Source organism: Arachis ipaensis, chromosome B2, assembly GCF_059453495.1.
Source record: "Arachis ipaensis isolate K30076 ecotype BB chromosome B2, ASM5945349v1, whole genome shotgun sequence".
NCBI lineage: Eukaryota > Viridiplantae > Streptophyta > Magnoliopsida > Fabales > Fabaceae > Arachis > Arachis ipaensis.
The window spans coordinates 22,885,301-22,910,409 of NC_142437.1; the positions used below are offsets into that span (position 1 = coordinate 22,885,301).

General features: G+C 35.7%; 1 protein-coding gene across 1 annotated transcript; it reads right to left on the reverse strand.

The window, feature by feature from the left end:
• Positions 1-237: 237 nt before the first annotated feature.
• On the reverse strand, positions 238-6,990 carry LOC107625087 (nuclear transport factor 2). The gene is made up of 9 exons (XM_088505477.1): positions 6,622-6,990; positions 6,324-6,458; positions 5,328-5,634; positions 4,621-4,883; positions 3,985-4,168; positions 3,137-3,258; positions 2,985-3,050; positions 2,438-2,519; positions 238-781 (listed from the first exon to the last, which is right to left on the reverse strand). The coding sequence occupies exons 1-9, from the start codon at positions 6,640-6,642 to the stop codon at positions 636-638; spliced, it is 1,326 nt and encodes a 441-aa protein (XP_088361603.1). The 5' UTR covers positions 6,643-6,990; the 3' UTR covers positions 238-635.
• Between the last annotated feature and the right edge of the window lie 18,119 nt (positions 6,991-25,109).

Genomic DNA, 25,109 nt, shown 5'->3' on the forward strand with positions numbered 1-25,109 from the left:
AAACACAGTATAGCAACTTAGTTTAGTCTTTGTCTTTCATGCTATGTCTCTCATTCTCTCCCCCAAACGCGGCCAAAGAGTGTGATAGGTGATAACCTAATGATATAAATTTCCTTTGCAAGTATGCTTCTTTACAATTGTTGAGAGACCAAGTTGAACATTTACTTGATTCTATTGCTACCACAAAAACAAACCCAATATACTCCAATTTGGGCACAACACTCTGCATCGAAAATATGATAATTCAGGAAATTCATTAATTTCTGGAATATACTTCTTTTCCTCCCTTTTTAACACAACCTACTCTATCATTGAAAGCACTTCACAATTCACAATCCCTGACATGAAACTACCTTAATGTCAAAAATTTTCCCACTTGAATGACACAAGCAAAAGCATTCAAGGGAATAAAATAACACTAACTCTACACAAGCAAAAGAAGCTAATTCAATTCAATTCATGGCTTCACCTAGCAAATAAAAACACCTGAAACATATTACATAAAATTACTTTGTCAGGCAACAACAGTAAAAATGTTCAGTATTAAATATGCAAAATCAAGATCTAACTTCAGAAAATGTGTAAGCTCCGAAATGAAATCTTCATCTGAGCTTTGATATAGGCTTCCTTTTTTCCTATTGCGATCCACGCTGAGGAAAACCGTTGCTTCTTATTCTGTGGTAGTCAGCACCATCGTGATTACTTCCCCTACCCAAGCCCCTACCACCAAAACGCCCCCTCAAAGCATCGGTTGGATAACTGCTTCTGCCCCTTCCCCTTCCTGATTCAGTACAGAGGAAATAGACAACAGAAAATAAGCCTACTCATTTCTAACCATTGCACAAGAAAAAGCGAAATGATGAAACATTGCACAAGACTAAGGGTGCATTTCCTTTATTCTTTATTTTGGGGCAAAATCTCACAGCTTTAATTTAAATAAAAAACATGTATTCGGTTCTTACATACTTAGACAATTTTTTAAAATAAACAGAACCACCCCCAAATTTGTGTAGTTTGTTAGCAAAAGCTAAAGAGTACCTTCTTAAAAAGATATCTGTTTAAGCAACAGGAGGATAACATAAGAAATTTTCCTTAATGAAAAAGCAATACACAGATCAAAAACAAAACAAACAACCTTACTAGTCCACTATGAAGACAGACATAAACAAAGGAGCCAAAAATCATCCTCTTGCATGACATATTTCATTTTACCATTTTTGTTTTCATCAGATATTAGTAGATCATATAACCATGAACTTTTATATATTTAATGTTAACAGTATTATGCATTACTGGGGTTATCAACCAAGTTCAAACTTAAGTATACAACAACAGATCTTGTTAATGGTTTTGTTTATAGTTTTTCTTGGTCATTGATAGAACTGATTCAGAAATCATAAGAATGATCTATTGCTACGGAATTTTTGGTCAATGTGGCCAAGGATCCAAAATATCTATAGAGATTAGGGATCTTTCAAAAGAATATCCCTCTCAAATACCGAAAAACATGATTGCCTTTTCTCCATCTCTTATTCTTATTCATACCAAACTTGTGCCACACAGAAAAGAAACCAACTGTTCTATACTCCTATCAAAGCCTCCAAAGAATTCATTTCTTCATAAACACAATAGATAAAACACACAAAGCAACAATGCTATTGATGCTTTTTATGCTACATATATTAAGCAATAAGCATGGAGACACAATCTAGCTTGTGTTAGATCTTATATCATACGGTGAATATATAACTACACATTCAATTTAAGAAATTATTTTGACTCAAATAAGCCAACCCCAACTAGTCGGATAAGGCTTTGTTGTTGTTTTATTTTGACTCAAATACTGTTAGGGACAAAAAGACGGACAAATTATCAGTAATGAATATCTTACCGTTAGATCTTGAATTATATTTATATACATTTTGTGCCGTAGTCCTTTAGGCTGCGTTTGTTTATAGACACAGGACACCAAAACAAGGACACAGAGATACAAAATCATGTTTGGTAGATGAGACATGGACACATTGTGTCCAGAGATTCTGAATTAGTGTATTTTGTGTCCTTCTCAACAGGAAGAATGCAAAAACACTAACGAGAGACACAACTTATTTTTTCTATCATTATTCTTATTAATTTTTCATAATTATATTTTTTGTTACTATATTTTTCTTTCTAAATTTTTTGTATGGAAAAAAATTAGAATAAATTAGACTTTTATAATTTGTTTTTTCTTATACTTAGTTTATCATCAAACAAGATACAAAAATACTAATTTTTGTGTCTCTGTCCTTTGTGTCTTGTCTGTGTCCTGTCTTGTCTCATTCTCATAACCAAATGCAGCCTTAATTAATAAAATTTGGTATGTCCCTCACGTATCAATGTCCATGCTCATATATATTTAAATAATGCAAGAGAAACTAAAGAAGTGGGACATTACTTCCACCCCGAGCTGCAATGCCATTGTTTGGTCTCCGCTCCTCGATGTATACTTGCCTGCCAGCCAATTGTATAGGAGAAGCCTACAGTGATAGAGTATTAACAGGTAAGATATTTATAAGGGAAATAAATAAATAAATAAAATAATGTAAAATGTCATCTGGACACAAATTATTGCAACACAAAAAGAAAGTTGATGACAGTTAAAAATAATTGAGTTCACGTGCAGTCCAACTTTAATTCCGGGCTAATACTAATGATAAAAAAAATCCACATATTATTTAGAAGCAAGTAAAAGAGAGAGGGTAATAACTAATAGTAAAGCATCAACGGAAATTAATAACTGCGCCTACTTATATAAATACCATAGCTAATATTCAGATATCAGTGTAAAGCAAACAAACAATAAACAGACATCGATGTTTACTTTATTTACGGAATTCAATAATTAGATCAAAAGATATACATCACATCTCACAACAAAACAAATAATAATAATAATAATAATAATAATAATAATAATAATAATAAAAAATTAACTTCCCAACCTGAAGCGAATTCTGAACCCCGACAATGTCTTCAAATTCCACAAAAGCATAACAAACTCCGATTTCCTGCGCACATCAACTCTATTTAGGCTTGTTCTCTTTTCAAGATTGAATATGTGGTTATTCAGTTAACAGCAATGAAGGAAGCTTACCTTCTTGACCCTAACGAATATACCATTAGGCTTAATCCTGCCAAAACTCTTAAATTCATGATCAATCTCAGCTTCAGTAACTGTAGCAGGCAAGTTCCTCACATAGACAGATGTTACTTCACCTGAAAGATTATATATCAAACATAAAAAATGTGGACATGGACAGAAAATGTTATAATGTAGTTTCCAAAATGGTGTAATAGCAAAGCTAGTAAACTATCATGGAATAGTATAATTTAATTTCTCAAGTTCCTTTGGACCCATGGTCTCTGCCTAAGCAACCTCTTACCTAGCAGCATTGATCTGTTTTAAAATATTAGATTTTTTTTTTTGAAAAAAAAAAAAAGAATTTCAATAAGATGAGAAGGATTTATACAAATTTGGGAAAAGGGATCCCCTATACAAAAGCTAAACAAAACAAAAGATTTATCTATAAAGCATAGCTTTCCAATCTCTGAACACGTCTGAGAGGAAAAGGCTTCTATACAGATTATGAGCTTTACACCGAATAGATGCTAGGCATCTAATCCTATCCTATATAACTTGCTTGTCAAAACATCCGTCACTGGAGGTGTGTGCATTCCTAAACCCTTAAAATATTAGATATTAGATAACAACTGTCACTCAATGTTGGTAACAAGATCGCCAACAAAAAACCTCCACTCAGAGTGTGAACACAAATAATTTCCATCTTATATCAGCAAATGAGCGAATAAATATAAACATATAATTCCACCAAATGTGCCAAAAGGAATATAACAACAGTTACCTAAAGTATCCTTACAGTCAGATGCCAAATTGGTGAAAATAAGAAACAGTAAAGCAAACAAAGATATACAAAATTAAACCTTCTTCCTCTGCCCCATAGACTTCTTCTGCTAACTCAAACCGTGAATCAGGAATGTACGCAAATGCAGAGTTTGACTGTTGAACAGGCTGTGCTACATGATTTGACTCTGAAGGAGTTGGGGTACTTTTGAAAGACTGCTGTACAGCAGCAGATGACACAGATCGACCTTTTGCTACTTGTAACTGCATGATTGTTGTAACATAATCAAATTAAGACAAAATATTGAAGAGGAGGTGAAAGGATTCTAATATTCTACAAATATGGAAAATGTGCTTACTTGTAAGAGAATTTTGCAACCATTTGAGGAAACAGAATAGGGAATTTAAATAAGGATAAATGCACTGATAAACACACACTCACTGCATTAATATGCGAGCCTTCCCCCCCCCCCCCCCCCCAAAAAAAAAAAAGGATTTAATCTATATCCACTGATTAAGTAAAGAAATGACATCACATTTGAAATTCAATTTCCTTTTTCTTTTTAAATTACAAGCGGAAAATTTATGTCACTTCTATAACACAATGTAACACTTTGTTTGCTATTAGTGTGCAGTGCTTTATATTTAACAATCAATGAAGGAAAAAGAAGGGGGAGCTAAACAAGAAACATGCTGAAAGAGAAAGTGATACATACAATGGATGCATAAGTCTTCTTAGTAGACTCCTCCAAAGGTTCCTCCCCATAAGCTATAGGGGATTCGCGGGTAGTATGAGCAAAACTCGGGATTGTAGGGGATGCCTTCTCTGCAGGAGTTTCCTCAACCACAATTTCTGTTTCAAGATCATGATGTAGCTGCTGCGGCTGCTCTGGAAGGCTATACTTGTCAACCAGGTCATCTTCTACATGAACTGAATTGATATATTCAGTAGTTTCTTCCACCGAACCATAGTCAGAAGCTGGTAAAAGCAACAAATTCAGGACTCTGAGGCATGCTGTTTCGAAGTTTAACAAAACAGAGGCTTTGCATACTACTTATTATGAAATGGAGGCCATAGTGCTTAAGTGGACAAAAAGAATGAATACCAAGATTTTTCAGATTTTGTCACAGAAAGCATGCAACTTTTAGAATAACAAAGAAGCATGTTCCCTATTAGGTAGAGTGGGATTCGTACACCAACCAGTGGAATTCATCAGAATTTCACTTTTTTAAAATAAAAAATGCTTACACCAAAATTCAAATAATGAAAAGAAAAAAATTGAAGAAGAACCAAAGCTACCCACCACTTTTCATTATAGTTATTGCCAGCAAAGCAAACGTGTTATTATTAGTGCCTAACTATGTGGGAAAAATTCGGTTCAAAATCAAATGTCTTTGGAAAAGGATTCAGCAGTCAAATTACCAGGAGGCTCTCCAAGAGAAGTAAGTGGCTTTGCGTCTATCTTTTCGGATGCTACAGATACTGGATTTGAGTATGATACTGATATTCCGTCATCAATGAAATGAAAAATGTCATTAAGCACAAAGTAACCCTTCTCCTGGGGAGCAAGAAAGAATGTTTGGACAAACTTTCGCCTTTTCTTGACATCCCTAATCTTGACAAACCCTGAGACCATTACAAGCACACCTCCATCCAAAGAATCAAGAGAATTGATAGTCTTGATCTCTATTGTACCAAAATTCAATGATAAAACAAGTTCATGGATTTGCTGTATAGGAAAAAAGTAACTTGATCAACGTTTTGCTAGATAACTTACACCAAGAATCAATTAAGAAAATGGAAATGGAAATTAAGTTCCACTAAGACAACGACAACAACAACAAAAACAACCACCACCACCGTCAACCTTAATCCAATTAGGCATGGTCAGCTACATTATGCCATAATGCGTTATTTCATATTCATTCATTACTCTTTCTCTGTATATAGCTATTGGCTTACACTGCATTTGATCAACTCTCCAGCCTTACTTGGTTTTACATGTCTTCTCCACAATGATCAATCACTTAACGGAAACCGACACTAAATACCAAAAAAAAAAAAAAAAATAAAAACCTTGCTACACTAAATGATTTTGATCTATGCATGGCCTATTGCAACACCAAAGGCAAACTACCAAAAGAGAAACTATTCATGACTACATTAGGAAAGCTCTTTTTTCTCTAGGAAATGTTGAAGACAAATCAATTAAGACTCGAACAAACATAAGATAAGGAACAATCCCTCCATTTTCTGATATCTTGGGGGCCATTAGGATTCTCATTTTCTATTTTTGAAAAAAACAATACAAAAATATCTAAGATATAAATTGAACATGACCACAAACTGTTACAAACACAGCATACAAACATGAATGCAAAGAAAACATGGATTCTTTATCTTAGAACACTTAGGTACCAGCACATTCGAAGCGGTTTCGGTGGAAACTCCATCAACACGGATCATTGTGCTGTTATCTGAGTAGAATTGATGAATCAGATTGGGATGTTGTGGAAGAACCTGATAATACTGTCCAACAAAGTATGAACCCACCTGCATTCACAATTTCACACCAATGCGGTTTAAAACTAAATATAAAAAGATACAGAATCCTTAGAATCAAAGCTGTTTTCAAAAACACAAACAAAAACAATACTAGTAAGTGAATTTAAATTAAAAATTAATAACAATACAATATAAAATATAGTAATAATACCTGGGCAGCACTAACACCCATTCTCAGCTCCCTTAAGTTCACAGCTTCTTTTTTTAATAAGAAAAAAAAAAGATAATGTCGCTTTCTTCGAACTCTTAAACAACACAGTAAACCTCAAATAGAAAAATTGTTACGGGATTCTGAAGAAGAAGAAGAAGTGGGCGCAGAAAAATACAAAAGAACTAAGGTTAGGGCAGAAAGCGAAACAACGGAATCTTCAAAATCTGAACGCAAGTGAATCTAATTCTAAAATCTGTAATCAGATCAGAAGAGAGAGAAGAAAGTACTGTGAAGAGTGAAAGTGTGAAACAGTGAGAGGAATTGAGCGCGCGAATTCTTCGCCTATGGATTAGATATCTGACGAGGAATTTTGACCGTTGATGATATGAACGGTTTGATCATGGTGCCAAACCTAAGAAATAAACGGCTCAACGGATGGGATTACGTAACGTGCAGAATACTGGACAAGGGAGATTTCAAGAGAGAAGTAGGGAGTATGGACTAGGGCATTCATAAGGGTTTTTTACTTAAATAAATAAAACAAGGAATAAATGATCATTTTTGTATCCATAAAAGATGAAAATACTGACATATGTATCCATATTAGATCAAAACTAAACTTGTACCCATGCAAGATGTCCTTCGTGTGACAAAAGTACCTACGTGGTGCTCCAACCCTCCAAAGACAGGGTACTTTTGTCACACGGAAGGCATCTTGCGTGGGTACAAATTTAGTTTCGATTTAGTGTAGGTACATATGTCAGCATTTTTATCTTTCATGGGTACAAATGGTCATTTATTCATAAAACAAGAGTGGAACCAACTAGGGTCCAGCCAACTTCTGCCAACTCTCTAATAAATTGGATCTCGAAGCCCATCTTAATAAAGATAAGTTGATATATATATAGATGTTTTTTTTTGTTAAGCATTATGATGTTTCTTTTTTATACTAAATAGATATTTTTTAATGTATTTTTCGAATTTTTTGTATTACAGATGTGGAAAGAGAAGGTTTTTATAGTTTTTAATTAGATTTACTTAATCAGTTTCTAATTATTTAAATTTTGAATTTAAAAAATTTAAAATTAATTATTAATAATTATAATTAATTGAGTAGTTTAATTCTTGACTGATTACACACTTGGTTACCTATACTTTTCTATAAAACAAAAACCAAATTTACTGGATTCTCCTGAAACAAATTTCGAAACATAATTTACCTTATTCCTAATATTATATAAATCGTCCTAGGGTGATAAGCGTTATATAATACGTTAAACATGGCATCTTAGAACGATTTATGCATGCATGGCCTAGGGAATTTCACGAGTAAATTATCACAGGACTGGCAAGGTTATATATTACGCATAAATTGTCCCACCTTGCCCGGAGTCACCTGATTTTGGGCTGAAGCATAAAGGTCTGCCACGATTCACATGCAATAGCGAAACCTAGGTAGCATGGGCACGATTTATGGTCTTTTTTGATACCCTCAAAGCCCAGGGACAATTTATGCTTTAAGACTTACCTTAAGGAGGCTGCAACGAGTTATTTCTTGAGTAGAACCTCAACACATTGCGGCGACTAACGTTGGTTTAGGAGGAGCCAGCATCTTTAATGTTTAGTATGCCATTGGCCGGAGCCACCCACCGTCTTCCGCAAGTAGGGCAGCCTTGACGGCATTGTGCCGGTCAGAGATCACTAAGAGTCACATGTTGACGAAGGTGACTTAGAAAAAACTTTCACGAATCTGTGTTTTCGCCTTCGACTAACCCGAATGCTACTGGGAGAATGTTCGAGTTTTCATCTTGGGCAATCGCCATTAGCAGAGTACCTCCATACTTTTCATATAAATGAGTACCATTGATGGATATTAGTGGCTTGCAATACTTGAATGCCTCAACACACAAAGAAAACGTCCAAATAATCGATGAAAGAAAACCTTCGTTCCATCCACCGTATTACCTGTCCTCACTGGAAAAGTACGTAACACCGCTATAGTGCCCGGCATATACAACTGAACTCCGATGATCCACCTAGGTATGTGGTTTTAAGACTCCTTCCAATCTCCATATATCTGAGCAATGACCTTCTACTTGGCCATCCAAACCAATGTTCTGAAAATCGGACCGGATCGGCCGGTCGAACTGATTCAACCAAAAATTGGCATAGAAAACAATCCGGTCCTCCTGTTTAAACCGTCGATTACGAAACCGCTGAAAAACTGCTGAACTGGCCGGTTATTAGCCGGTTGGACTAGACCGGGACCCGACCAGTTCATATGAAATGGCGTCGTTTTGGTTATGTTAGAAAAAAACCCACCCCCACGCGAGTTAACCCCCTCCCACCCCGCCAAACACCCCCTCCTTCAAAAGACAAACACACAGCAAGCCCTAGCTCCTTCCCAAACCAAAAACCCAGCTCCCTGAATGAAACCGCCATCGCCGTCTATGGTTGCCGGTGCCTCCGCGGCCTCCTCCTTTCCCTGTCCTAATCCCATACGGCCGGACATTCCATTCTAGCTCGACACATCGTCCATTCCCCAGGTGAAATCACTGTTCGAGGCCTCCAACTGCTGCGCCGTTGTGTCTTCGTCGTCTCGCCGTCGTCTTCCTACTGTCAGTGGAAGGTTATTGGGACTTTGATTTACTAATTTCTGTTGAGTCTGTTACTCTGTTTTAGGGTTTTGAGGTTGATTTTCTGATTTGTGACTTCCATCATCTTTTGTTATGCTGTTGTTGTTGTTACTTGTTATGCTGTTTGTAAAATCTGAGAGATTAGTAAATAATTAGTGAATAAATTAATTATTACTCAAGAAAAATAGAAAATGAAATTTTGTAGTTTAACATGATAGAGAAAATTAAAATAAGAATTTTGACACTAATTTTAAAGAATTTGGCCTAAGATTGGGCCGAACCGGTCGAACCGGGCTCAAATGGGCCAAAGGCCCAACTCATTGGCCCAGTACTTAATGAAGGGAGAGCCCCTTCTTCCCCATTCAGCAAAGAAGGACGCTGAAATAGCCAAGGGGAAGAGAAGGGTTTCAAACCCTAACCTCCATTTTAAACCACCATATCTCTCCACTCTGAGCTCCGATCGCCGCACCGTTTGCAGCCACGTGACCACCGCGTCGAGCTCTACGAATCTATCGGAATAATTTTATTGGTAAGCCTCACTTTCACTCTAGTTGTTCTACCCCTTTTGATTTTCGAAAATTATTGGAGTGGTGGTGAGATTTTGCTTCTTTGATGTTATAGGACCCGATTAGCTTGAGGAAAACATTTACTCTTGCTTATATGACGCTTGGATAAGGTGAGGATCATAGACTCTAGCTAATTCCTTGAATTTGTGTATTGGGTATTAAGTCTTGGATATATGCATGTGTGGTAATGTGAATTTAGGTATATATATATATATATATATATATATATATATATATATATATATATATATATTGGAGTTTGATTTGTGGGCATTGGAAGCTTGATTGGAAGCTTGGGAAGCTGAATTATGGTGAGGAAGGCTTATGAGCTTGCCTTGAAGGTTGCCTTGGTTAATACATAGAAATTGACTAATGTATGGTTTAGGTTTCACGTATTTAATATGTAATATTCTGTGAAAACTTATGCTAGATGACCATAGGATAGGTTGGAATACAAGAATATGTTTGATGCTTAGCACCCTTAATGATGATTTTGATAAAAATTGAGTATTTGTTGGATGATTGTGGTTTATAGGAGGTTAAGTGATGAGTTAATGATGAACAACATGATGATATGAATATATATTGAGTAAGTGGATGGGAATCTTGTTGGTTTAAAAATGAGATATTTATGCGTGAAATTGTGATATATTGAAGCATAAATGAATGTGGTATGAAGTGGGAGTTTTAGTGCTGTGTGGGTGTGTTATAATATGTTGTTAAGCTGAATATATGTATAAGAAGTGGGATTTGAGTTTGGTTTGTAATGAAAATTGAGTTTTAAGGTGTTTGTGAAAAACTGATTTTTAGCCGAACTTCGGTGATCCATAACTTGGCTTCCGGACCTCCAAATTATTTCAAACTTATTTCAAATGAAAATTGGGTCCGTGAAGTTTACGCCTTCGAAGAACGAACGAAAAATATTTTAAAACAAAAAAGTTATGCGTGTCAGAAGTTTGGAGTGCAAAGCTGAAAATTCTGCAGCATTCAGCATTTTTGCTGTTCTGCATAACTCGCATACGCGATCATCTGCACACGACGCAACCAACCTTTTTGGGTTGGATATCTCGTGTATGCGTGACCTTTCAGAAATGCACTCCCACGCGTACGCGTTATCCATGTTTTCAGCAAATGAGATTTTTGCATTTTAAACATGAATTTAAACTTCTAAACCTCTATTTTCACTCTTTTACCCCTATATCTCAGTATTAGGCCTAGTAATAGGATGAAACTAGGAAATGGTGGTAACTTGGAGGTAAAGTAAACTTGGAAAATGAAAATTAAGAATGAAAAGTGCGAAGATGTGATTGAATTAGGATTTAGGAGTGAATGTTGAGACTAGCGATGACTGGAATGGTCGCTTTGGTCGAGATGGCAAGGTTTGGGTGCGAACCCGCTTGCGCGTTAACTTGAAAATGTTTTCGGATGGCAAGTTAAGGACGGAAGTTCCCTCTCTTGTCTTGATGGGGATGTGGGGAAGGTGGAAAGACACTCTCCTTCGTATTGTTTTCCCCACATTCTTCTCTGGTTGCAAGGTAGAAAGGCACACTCCTTCGATGTGGAAAGGCACTCTCATTCGTGAAACCTCCAGGAGAAGGTGAAAAAGAACTCTCCTTCGTTTATGATCCTCCTGGAGATGCGCAACCTAGAGACCAATGTCTAGGTTAGCTACCAGATGTGTCGGGTTCTGGAAAAATAACCGACACGTGAGCTCACAGCCAGTAGGATAGACATTCATCATATGCATATGTGTGCTTTGTTTGATTGTGCATTAATTGGGATTGCCTGAGTGATTATAATATGCTATTTGTTGTATTTGCTATCTGTATTACTTGTATTCTACATGTGTTTAGTATTATCTGCTTGGTTGTCTTTGTAACTTCACTGGAGATGGAGAAATGGAGGAAAGGCGGAGATATTTAGGGTTCTAGTTAAGTTTTAGTTAGATTTAAGGATATGGTTAAGTTTAGAAAGTCTTAGAGAACTACCCTGATTTATGTTTTCTGTCTTAGTTTCTTTAAGCTTTATAATCTGAGTGTCAGTGATCCAGGATTGCCTCCGGCATTCCCAGGACCTTATATCTTATGCGTGGCACCTTTATCATACTGAGAACCTCCGGTTCTCATTCCATACTATGTTGTTGTTTTTCATATGCAGGTCGAGATGCACCTCGCTAGACGTCTGGAGTTCTACAGCGAAGTGGTTTCATTTTGGGGCTTACTTTTGATATTTTGATATGTATATGTATTAGACTCTCCTCATGTGTATATTACTGCTTTACTTTTGTACCTCTTAGAGGTTTATGGAGAAATAGGATTATATGTACGTATTTTTGGGCTTCGGGCTATGTATCTATGTATGTAATTATCCTCTGGCTAGTCTTAACTTCGCAGGCTGAGGTAGGAGCTTGTTATTTTGTACTTTTGACCTCCTATACCTATTTTCTATTTAGTTATATTGATGATGAGCTTTAGATTTCTTCACACGCAAGTAATCTCATTTTCCGAGCGTTGTGTTTTTTTTTTATTTTGCGTTTTTGCTTTATCCATTTTTCAAGGCTCCTTGTATACTGTATCCTTTTCAATATTATTATGTATATATTTTATTTTAGAGGTCGTAATACCACGCTACCTCTGTTTTATGGCTTAAGCGTAAAGCTCTGTGTGGTAGGGTGTTACACTGTTATTGTCGTTATGCTGCTGTTTTGTTATGGCACTGTGATTTTGTGATTTCTAAATCTGAAATTAAGTAATCTGTGATCAGTGTTTTGTATTTGAAATTTGTGATTAGTGATTTGTTATGCTGCTGTTATTGTTATGCTGTTGTTGTGAATTAATTTAGGGGTGATTATTTGTTATGCTACTGTTTTGAATTAATTTAGGGGTGATTATTTGTTATGCTGCTGTTTTGAATTAATTTAGGAGTGATTATTTCTAGTTGTACTGCTAATATTTTTAATGTTGATTATAATTTATTGATTCCAGTTATGGACAAAAGTATTAATCAAGAAGCAGTTGCTAATAACAATGCATCTGTTAGTAATAATTCACCTGCCAATTCTCCTAATTCGAATGATGCTGCTAATCCTAATCCTCCTAGTTCTAACAATAGTCAGTCGCAAGGTTCTTCTAATTTACAAAGAAAAACAGATTTAGCTTGGAAATATGTTGCTTTACAAGTAGTGAATGGAAGACCACAATATCAATGCTTGTTTTGTCTACAAGTTTTTAATGGAGGTGGAATTCTCAGAGTGAAGAAATATTTGGCAAAGATTACTGGAGACATGAAAAAGTATCTTAAAGTTCCGTATGATGTGGAAAAATAGATGGAAAGCTTATTGAAAGAAATTTAGAGCAACAAAAACAAAAGAAAAGTAAGTTTCAGTGAAGAGGGTAGTGATGAGATAAATGATACAATTTATGAAGCAGTAGGTCAAGAAGAACAGCAGCGCACTTCGAGTCAGCAAGTGGTTGGAGGCGATCCAAAAAAGAAAGCCAAAGTGATTCCTCGTATGTTTGCACCAAGAACAACTCCAGATGCTCAACCAAGCCTTAAAAGTGTTTTGCAAAATAAAGAGGCAATACACGAGGTTGATAAACAGTTTGCAAGGTGGCTTTTGGATTGTAGAATTCCCTTTAATGCAGTGATGTCGCCATGTTTTCAAGATTTGTTAGATGGTGTTGCTGGTATTGGACCTAGTTATAAGGGTCCTTCTTATGATAAATTAAGGATTCACTTGTTGGTTGATCATAAAAGAGAATGTCAAATGCTAGTTGGACAGATCAAAGACAAAGAACATTGATTAATTTCTTGGTGTATTGTTCTAGAAGTTTGTGCTTTGTGAAATCTATAGATGCTTCAAGTATGGTAAAAAAAATGTTTCAATGTTGTGTCACTTGTTTTCTGAGGTGATTGAATGGATTCGCCCTAATGATATTGTGTATGTTGTTACTGATAATGCAGCCAATTATGTTGCTGCTGGTAGGCTTATCAATCAGAAATATGAGAATATCTATTGGTCACCATGTGCTGCTCATTGCCTTAATCTTATTCTGAAAGATATAAGCAGTATGGCGTATATTTCTAATCTTGCATCACGTGCTTCAAAGATTACAGTATTTGTCTATAATCATATAGTTTTTTTTATCTTGGCTTAGAAAAAGACCTACTTGAAAAAAAATTGTACGCCCTGGTGCAACTTGTTTTACAACTGTCTTTATCACATTAAAGAGCATCTTTGATCAGAAATCGGATTTGTAAGCATTGGTTGTAGATTCATTTTTTACTGGTCACAAATTAGGAAGCAGTGCTAATGGTAGGACTATGAGTGCTATTATTTTGGATAGCAAGTTTTGGGATATTGTTTTACTGTATGTAAAATTGTGGGCCCTTTGATTAAATTGCTGAAGATTATTGATGCTGATGATAAGCCATCTTTGGGATGTGTATACGACAGAATGCTAAGGGCAGAAGATGCAATTAAAAATATGTTTAAGCAAAAAAAGATTGCATATAAGCCATACACATATATTATCAACTTAAGATGGGACAAGCATTTAAAAAAAGATATTCATGCTTCAGCTTACTTCCTAAATCCTACTTTCTTTTTTGGTGAAAATTATAAAGAATCACCTGATGTTATGTGAGGTTTACTTGATCTTGTTACCTTGTATTGCAAGTGTAACAATTTGGATTCAGTTGAAGCAATGAAAGAAATACATTTATATAGAGACCGGAAGGAAAGCTTCGATAGACCAGAAGTTATTCGAGCTGCAACAAAACTTAAGTCTGGTAAGAATATTTGTTTAATAGCTATTATTTTATGCTTTCACTCTTTTAATTGATATCTACTAATATGTTATGGTTTTATAATTGGTAGATGAATAGTGGAGGTTGTTCGGTAGTTCTGCTCCATGTTTACAAAAGATAGTTGTTCGCATTCTTAGCCAAGCATCTACTTCTTCTGGGTGTGAGAAAAATTGGAGTCTTTTTGAACAGATTCATACAAAAAGAAGAAATAGGTTGGAGCATGACAGACTAAATGACATTGTTTATGTCACTAATAATTTGTGTCTTAAATCTAGGTAATATATGTTTTGTGCAATATCATATTATTTCATATATAATCTTTATGATAATAAATGTATATCAATTTTTCATATATTGTGTTTAATTTTTTAGGAAGAAAAAAGAAAAAAGAAAGGAAAAGATACAATATGATCCAATTGATTATGAAAGCATCAATTTAGTTGACTTTTGGGTGACGGAAGAGGATGTAGAGAAAGAGGCTGATTTTCCTAGTAATGTGGATGACTTATTGCATGAGTATTATAGTTTATTTTCTTATGATTTATTAGAATGTTGTTAGTTTTTAATATAATGAATTCATGATAACATGCATATTTTATTAGGTGATATTGATGCTGATTTATACGGCGGTGGTAGTAGTGGTTTTATGCTGCATCTCTTGATTCATCTGCTCAAGAGGGTGGAAATGAAGGTGAAGATGGCCCCACCGACGCAAATCTGCAACAAGTTCTTGCAGATTTTGATGATTGATAAATCTTTATGATATTTAGATATTTCTTTTCACTATTTAACTTTTGATATTGTATTTTGATAAGATCATATGGATTTGGTTGATGACATTTCATGTAATGTTTTAAATTTGAAAGATATTTAAGATTTATATTAAACTATAATTATATTTTATGGTATTTATTTATAATTTATTTATTATTTTATTCTAAAATGGTTCTTCTGGTTGAACCACCAGTTGGACCAGTGAACCAGTAGCTAGAGCGGTTTGATGACCGGTCCAGCTTTCCGAAACTTGATCCAAACCTTCCTGTAGTTGGGCTTGAAACCAAACTTTAACAATACCGCATTCTGTAATACCTTAATGGAGACTGATGCATCCGCCATGACCAACGATAGAATTGAAGCACAGATAACATGATAATCGAACTGCCTATGATCCGTCGATATCTTAGTTGCTAGATATGTGTGCAGTCCGTTGTACTTTCTAACTTCCCAATAGCCTTTCCTTTGCCTCGTAGTCACGCGTATCAGCCAGTTACATCCATTCCCAAACTGCACACACTTTCCATAATGGTTCAATTGGTCAGACTCAAACACTTTATATTCTACACCACGACGAATATTATAACTCTTGACTGTCAGTACAGCTTCTTCTTTGGTTTCGAACTGTTGTCCAATTTCAAACTCGTCCATGCCAATCATACTAGGCCTGCCTCCTGAATAGTAGGGTGCTGCTGATCTGAAAATGTAGGCTGGTTCACTGCATCAAGGTCCAAAGTTGAAAAGTGTTGAGGGTACTGCTGTGTCTGAGTGCTTGCATGGGTTTGTGCTCCCCTGGCACGTGTGGTGTCTTCCTCGCCATCACTATCATCACCAATAACTGGTGGCTCTGAATTCGACCCATCGTCGCTATAGCCTTCGCAAATGAATCTCTCTCTCTTACCTCCATGAATGTCGGTGCACCATCTACTACAGGTGCTGCTCCCATTGCAACTGCGAGCTGTCCAAAGATACGCCCATCACCCAAGTCATCTGTCAGAATAGACAAATCAGCCACAAATGATGGGGATGAAATAAAAGGAGTCACTGGTTTCCAGCTGGAACTTCCTTCTATGATGCTAGTTAGCATATTCAGAGCGGATCCACCAGAGCTACCCTCTACATCAACCATTCTGGCAAACAACTCCATAGCGCCCAAGTCAGAAAATCTTGCTTAATTGTGGAATATAACTCACATGTCCTCATCGCCAAGCATCTCGTACTTTCCAAACTTAACAATACCTTGCCTTAGTGATATAGAAATACAAAAAGGTAATTGTTTCACATGTTTTTTGCCACACTTTCCTGCCTTCTGTAATATACTACTATGTAATTCCATCAAAGTCATTAATGGAATTAGAAACACACCTATATGCTTTTTTACTAGAGAACACAACACCTTCACTTGTGTTTTCATCAATCTTTTCTCAGTGATGAACTAACAAAAATATACTCTCAGCCATCTCTCCCTAAACTCACTAAACTTCAAGTGTGATTTGTTGATGACATACTCGTTTATTTATAGATTTTTTATCATCATAAATCGTTCTAGCCTCCTCAGGGTTACTACGTTAAAAGTAAATCGTGGCAGGCCTATTAGGTTTAGTAAAGACAAAGTAAATCACGCGAGGGTTGTTAGGGTTCGAAAAGCACATTAATCTTGGCAGGCCTTTGTGTTTCAACCCAAAATCACGTGAATCCTACTAGAGTGGGATGATTTACACTCAACTAGTAACCATGGGTACCCTGGCACGATTTATGGCTATTTCGCCCTAGGCCATGCATACATAAATCGTCTTAAGTTGTCATATTTAACGTATTATATAATCCTTATCACCCTAAGATGATTTATATAATATTAGGAATAGGGTAAATACGTTTCGAAATTTGTTTTAGGGGAATCTAGTAAATTTGGTTTTTGTTTCATTTATTTAAGTAAAAAACCCTATTCATAATTAGTAAATGAGTAAACTAGATCAACCTTTTATTAAAAGCAAAAATACGTTTAAAACATTTTAAAATGTGGTAAATAAAATAACCCCATCATTAAATATATATTCTAAAAAATTATAAATTGAATTTTGATATAATTATTTTGGATATATGACAAGAAAAAAATATTTTTATTATTAAAATTTAAAATTTTATGCTAAATATATATTTTTGCATTTTATTTATAAGTGACTAAAAATATAGAAAGTTTTCTAAAATAAATTAAAAATAATAATAATTTCCTAAAACAAACTTTTTTATCTTTATTTTTTGAAATTCGTTTCTTTTGGAATTGGAGCGAATTCGCCCATTGCATCAGCGAACTTGTAGATTTTGTTGAAGTTCGCCAACTACATCGGCAAACTTCATTGAAATTAACAAGTTTGTCTATTGGTGCAGTGAACTTGCTCCTATTTTCCTAAGATTTGAATCGTATTGGTATATTTTTTTTATTTAATATCACATATTTTTCCCTAAAAATATTGTTTTAAAAAAATTAAAAATCTAATTTTTGTCTTTTTTACATATACTTTGTAGAAAGTTATTCAAATATTACAATAAAATTTTACATTAAATGCACAAATAACTTACTAAATATAAAAATTACATGTAAAAGTATTTTTATAATCAAATTCAATTAACTTGCATAAACCATGTTGGTATATAGTTATTGTATATAGGTCATATAATTATTGTAATTGCGAAATTCTCCGTTCCAATTATAAGTATTGACCGATGATGAAGTTCATTAGGAATTAAATAGTTATTCTATTTTCTATATATTCCATTAGGGAATTATAATATAAATAGCATAATTGGTCATTTTACGCGTGTGCTTTTCTTCATTAAGTGTAACATTGTTTTCTTTCATCATTACTTTCTCATCTCTCGAATTTTGAATTACTCTCTTCTTTATTCTCAAGAGTTCTGCAATTTAGAACAACAAGTTTAACATGGTGCGGTGAAGCGTGGAGAAATTGCATATTGTTGAATCAACAAGTGAATTCAAGAACTTTACTCCTCTCCTTGCAAGCAACAATGGCGGATAGAGAAGAAGGAGTAATTGATCCGATTGATCCCCCAAATTAAAATTCAAATAAGAATTTTTCAGTTCCAGATCTGCAAACTTTAACAAGATTGATGAACCAGTTAATAATGTTTCAATCCCAAATAGCAAGAAAAGCATTGAGTCCAATTTAAGATCCAGCCAACCGATACTATCTCCAACCAAACAAAACTCCAGGTTTAATTCTCACTCAAACTCCATTGACAACTCACAATTATCACTCTTGGGCAACATTTACTTGGTTATCCATCAAATCAAAGAACAAATTGAGGTTCATTGATGGCACTCTCCTAAGTCAAAAAGAACAAATCCAAATTTTGCAGCTTGGGATAGATGCAATACTTTTGTCGTTTCCTCGATTCATTCATCCTTAAGCATGGAGATCTTGCAGAATGTGCTAAGATGCCCTATAGCTTCAGATCTTTGGAATGACCTCAAACACATATTTTATCAAGGTGATCTATTTCGAATAGCAGATCTCCAAGAAGAGATGTTTGCCTTGAACAAGAAGATCTTTCCATCATAGGCTATTACACCAAGCTTAAAGGAATTTAGGAGGAGATAGATGAGTTCAAACCCATCCCAACTTGTAACTGCCAAGACCCATACTCCTGTGGATTGAAGGTTATGTGTGAATATAGAGAACAAGAGCATGCAATTCAACTTCTCAGGGGCATCAATGATCAATACACTACAGTAACATCCCAAATTATGTTAATGACACCCTTCCCAATGTCAATTCAATTTACTGTTTACTCTTGCAACAAGAACGACAACTACAAGGATTGGACAATCAAGAAGAAAAGATCTTAATTAATGCTATCAATGGCAACAGTTCTACTGGATCAAACAAAGACTCCACTCCGACCTTCAACACATCAACTCACGGAGGAAGAGGCACAAGTGGCCGTGGCAATAGAGGAAGAAATGGAGGAGGCAGAGGACCTGTGAGAAGTAGTTCTCATTGTGGCAAAACTGACCACACTATTGACACTTGCTATCATAAATATGGTTTTTTTCCTCACTAATGCAGATTTGCTTCTGCAAATGTCAACAATTTTATAGCTGATGAAAGACCTTGTGAGGACAACCAGAATCCTGTATTACACTAAAACAACAATCAAGAAACTCAAAGTCTTGTGCTTTATTCACTGAAGATAAAAAAAAAGGCTCTCCTTGCTCTCTTCCATCAGCAAGGCAATGATCTTCCTCATACTTCCCTTCAAACTCAAGCAATCAACACTGTAATTGCACCCTCAGCAGGTATACACTACATTTTGTCCATTTATCATATTTTCTTTAATTCCAATGATTGGATCATGGACACAGGTGCCACTGTCCATGTCACTTTTTTCTTAACTGCCTTTCAGTCACATCAAACAATTGATCCAATTTTGATAAAATGCCCAAATGGGACTGAAACCATAACTTCAATTTGTGGCACCATCATTTTATCCAAAAATTGGACCTTAACTAATGTTCTATATGTACCATTCGTTAAATTCAATCTTATTTCTGTTTCTAAGGCAACTAATTTGCTATCTTGTAAATTTCTGTTCAAAAACACATTGTGAGGTCCAAGACATCCATTTTTTTAAGATGATTGGGCATACTTGATAGTGCTACACCAAATAAAACTACCTCCATTACCAACAATTCTAAGGTTGCAGCTGTCACTACTAATTCTACAGATTCTGAAATCTGGCATTATAGGATAGGTCACATATCCGATAATAAATTACAAGAAATGAAAAAATATTATCCTTTCATTGTCTATCCATCTAATGATATTCCATGTAAACCATATCATTATGCCAAACAAAAATGTTTACCTTTTCTTTTGAGTCATTCTCAATCAAAAAAGGTTTTTGACATTGTTCACATGGATATCTGAGGTCCTATTTCTACCCCATCCTTTGCTGGTCACAAATATTTTTTTATCATTGTTAATGATCTAAGTAGGTTCACATGGATTTTCTTCATGGAAAATAAAAGTGAGACTTCTTTGCTTGTCCAACTTGTTGTGCAATTTATTAAAGTGCAATTTCATACTACTGTCAAATGCATTAGGACTGATAATGGGATTGAATTCAGAATACTCTATTTTCATCAAACACATGGGATCCTCCACCAAACCTCATGTGTTGAGACACTTCAAAAAATGGGATGGTGGAGAGAAAATATTAAGACATTCTGAATATGGCTAGAACACTCCTGTTTAAGGCCAATTTGCCAAAGATTTTTTGGAAACATGCCACAGCCCATGCTGTGCACATCTTAAATAGAGTACCAAGCTCCACTAATCATATAAAATTTTCATATCAAATTCTATATAATAAATTACCTGACATTCAACATTTCAAGATTTTTAGTTGCTTAGTTTTAGCTTCTACTCTAGTTGCACATAGAACAAAATTAGAAAAAAGAGCAAAGAAATGCATATTTCTTGGCTTCCATTGTGGAACCAAAGGCTATTTGCTCATGGATATTGAAAGTAAACAATTCTCTATTTCTAGAAATGTTATTTTTTATGAAAATTTTTTTCCATATTCAACATCACATCATATAACTCTCAATAATAACAAGTATGTGCATACATCTCATCATTCATCTTCCTATGACATACAAGAATTTAATGTGCATAACCCTTACATGCTTGACACTACACTTTCACCTCCTATTCCCCTCTCATCTGATTCCACACACACAATTCATTGCACCAGCACTTTTAGATAATGATGAGCGGATAATTTATACGCTTTTGGCATTGTTTTTAGGTAGTTTTCAATATGTTTTAATTACTTTTTAGTATATTTTTATTAGTTTTTATTCAAAATTCACATTTCTGGACTTTACTATGAGTTTGTGTATTTTTCTGTGATTTCAGATATTTTCTGGCTGAAATTGAGGGACCTGAGCAAAAATCTGATTCAGAGGCTGAAAAAGGACTGCAGATGCTGTTGGATTCTGACATCCCTGCACTCGAAGTGGATTTTCTGGAGCTACAGAACTCTAATTGGTGCACTCTCAATTGCGTTGGAAAGTAGACATCCTGGGCTTTCCAGCAATATATAATAGTCCATACTTTGCTCGAGATTTGATGGCCCAAACCGGCGTTCTAAGTCAGCATAAAAATTCTGGCGTCAAAACGCCAGAACTGGCATAAAAGCTGGAGTTAAATGCCCAAACTGGCACCAAATCTGGCGTTTAACTCCAAGAAAAGTTTCTTCATGTGAAAGCTTCAATGCTCAGCCCAAGCACACACCAAGTGGGCCCCGGAAGTGGATTTCTGCATCATTTACTCATTTCTGTAAACCCTAGGTTACTAGTTCTCTATAAATAGGACCTTTTGCTATTGTATTTTAAGGACACAATATATCTTTGATTAGTCTTATGCTATCTTAGACCTTTATGGGGGCTGGCCATTCGGCCATGCCTGGACCTTCGTTACTTTTGTATTTTCAACGGTGGAGTTTCTACACCCCATAGATTAAGGTGTGGAGCTCTGCTGTTCCTCATGAATTAATGCAAAGTACTATTGTTTTTCTATTCAACTCAAGCCTATTTCTTCTCTAAGATATTCATTCACACACAAGAACATGATGAATATGATGATTATGTGACACTCATCACCATTCTCACCTATGAACGCGTGCTTGACAACCACTTCCGTTCTACATGCAAACAAGCTTGAATGTGTATCTCTTGGGTTTTTAATCTAAGATTAAAACCTTCGTGGTATAGGCTAGAATTATTGGCGGCCATTCCTGAGATCTGGAAAGTCTAAACCTTGTCTGTGGTATTCCGAGTAGGATCTGGAAAGGGATGACTGTGACGAGCTTCAAACTCGCGAGTGTTGGGCGTAGTGACAGACGCAAAAGGATCAATGGATCCTATTTCAATATGATCGAGAACCGACAGATGATTAGCCGTGCGGTGAGAGCACATTTGGACCATTTTCACTGAGAGGACGGATGGTAGCCATTGACAACGGTGATCCCCCAATGAATTACATAAGTATCTCTATCTTATTTTCTGTTTTAATTATATTTTACCACATCAAACTCATGAACATTTGAATCCGCCTGACTGAGATTTACAAGATGACCATAGCTTGCTTCAAGCTGACAATCTCCGTGGGATCGACCCTTACTCACGTAAGGTTTATTACTTGGACGATCCAGTGCACTTGCTGGTTAGTTGTGCGAAGTTGTGACAAAGAGTTGAGATTACATTCGTGCGTACCAAGTTGTTGGCGCCGTTTTAGAGATCACAATTTTGTGCACCAGATAACCAACACAATCTTACTTTTAATAACAATGACACACACACCACTAATACACAATCTATCATCGGTAACACCACTTCTCCAAAAAGATCAACAAGAAAACAACATAGACCTCAATACCTCAATGACTATCATTGTATGCATACCAACTCCTCTGCAACACATGACCAATCCCCCTCCTTCAAGAGATATTCCATCTCAGATTATGTCAATTACAGCTCTATATTTGAGAAGCACAAGGCGTTGTCCATCATAATCTCTACTAATCCATAACCAGTAACTTATGAGCATGCAATTATTCATGATTACTGGAGGGAAGCCATTAAATCTGAATTACAAGCCTTCGAAGACAGCAAAACATGGAAGATTACAACTTTGTCTCAAGGAAAGAAAGCGATCGGGTGCAAATGAGTTTTCAAAATAAAATATAAATCAGACAGGACAATTGAGAGGCATAAGGCAAGGCTTGTAGCAAAAAGTTTCACTCAAACATAAGGGTATGATTATTTTAACACATCCAGTCCTGTGATTAAAATGACAATCTTATGTGTTCTTCTAGCAATTGCAGCCAGCAAGCAATGGTATCTACAAGAGTTAGACATTAATACAACATTTTTACATGACGACTTACCTGAAGAGGTCTATATGAAGTTGCCACCAGGATCAATTTGCAAGCTTCAACATTCTTTATATGGTCTCAAGTAAGCAAGTCACCAATGAAACTCTAAGCTATGCTCAGTCCTCATTAGCTATGGATATATTCAATCTAAAGCAGATCACTCGCTGTTTACCAAGACAACCAAAATGGGATTCACATTAATTTTGGTATATGTTGATGATCTAGTCCTCGTGGGAGATGATTTTGAAGAAATTTAGAATGTCAAGAAGATGCTAGATCACTTGTTCAAGATAAAAGACTTAGGAGAATTAAATTTTTTTCTCGAGATGGAAGTCGCATGAAGTAAGAAAGGCATAAATTTATATCAAAGGAAATACACCATTGATTTATTGAAAGAGTATGAACTTTTGGATGCTAAACGAGCAAGTACTCCTATGAATTACTCTATTCAGCTGTCAAAGTCATCTAGCACACCTTTGGAGGATTCAAAACCATATCGAAGACTTATTGGCAGATTAATTTATCTTACTAATACCAGACTAGACATTAGCTTTGCTATTAGCAAGCTAAGCCAATTCCTGGACTGTACTACAGATGAGCACTTCAAGGCAGCACTTCACATACTTAAGTACTTGAAGCAAGCACCAGTAAAAGGGTTGCTGTTTGAAACTCAATGTGCCTTCACCCTTAGAGGTTTTTCGAACTCCGATTGGGGCACTTGTTCAGATAGACGCTGCTCAGTTTTAGGTTATTGTTTCTTTCTCAAAAACTCCTTTATTTCATGGAAAAGCAAAAAACAACACACAGTTGCACGCTCATCCTTTGAAGCTGAATATAGAGCGATGACGTCAGCAACATGTGAAGGAATCTGGATAACTTATGTCCTGGACAGCTTCGATATCAAACAACAATAGCCTATGACCTTATTTTGTGACAGTCAATCAACTCGGCATATAGCTACTAATCCTGTGTTTCATAAAAGAACAAAACACATAGAGATTGACTATCATAAAGTCAGAGAGAAAGTGCAGGATGGAACCTTGAAGTTGCTATCTATTCCATCAAGAGAACAGATTGCAGATTTGCTAACCAAATCCCTCACTCCAAAACTTTTTGAACAGTTATGTGATAAGCTAGGCATGTATAATATGTACACACCTAGCTTCTTTTTTATTTAAATAAATAAAAAATACATTAATTTTCAGAATACGCAAGGATAGAAAGGAAGACGAAAATACGCAGTGCCACTTCAGGGGAGGCACCCATGAAATGGATTAAGCTTTCATTTTAGGGGGAGTGCCTGCGAATTGGATCTGACATGGCAGAACCACTTCTCACTTGGCGCTATCAAAATGGGCAGGAGTGGCCATTTTGTAGCCGGTGCCCACGAAATGACACATCAGGTGGGGCAAACAAGAAATGGTGACCAACTCATTGGTTGCACTTAATTGTTGCTACAGCCTGGTTGCACTGACCTAAATTAATAACCTCTAAATTGAAAGACTGAGATGCTTTTAAGTTTGCACCGAAAGCTGTGCAGGAATAGTTGCTATTTGTATTGGTCAGCTGTCACTTTTTCCCGTGCTGATTCATACCTCAAACAAAAATAAAACAACATCAATTATCGGTTGTGCTCTTTCCAATGTGTTTGCTTTACAAAGTTTATCCTGGTGTGGAATATACACAAACAGAGATGGGAAAAACTGTGAGGCATTTAGGAAGGAAAAAAGATAGGGCAACA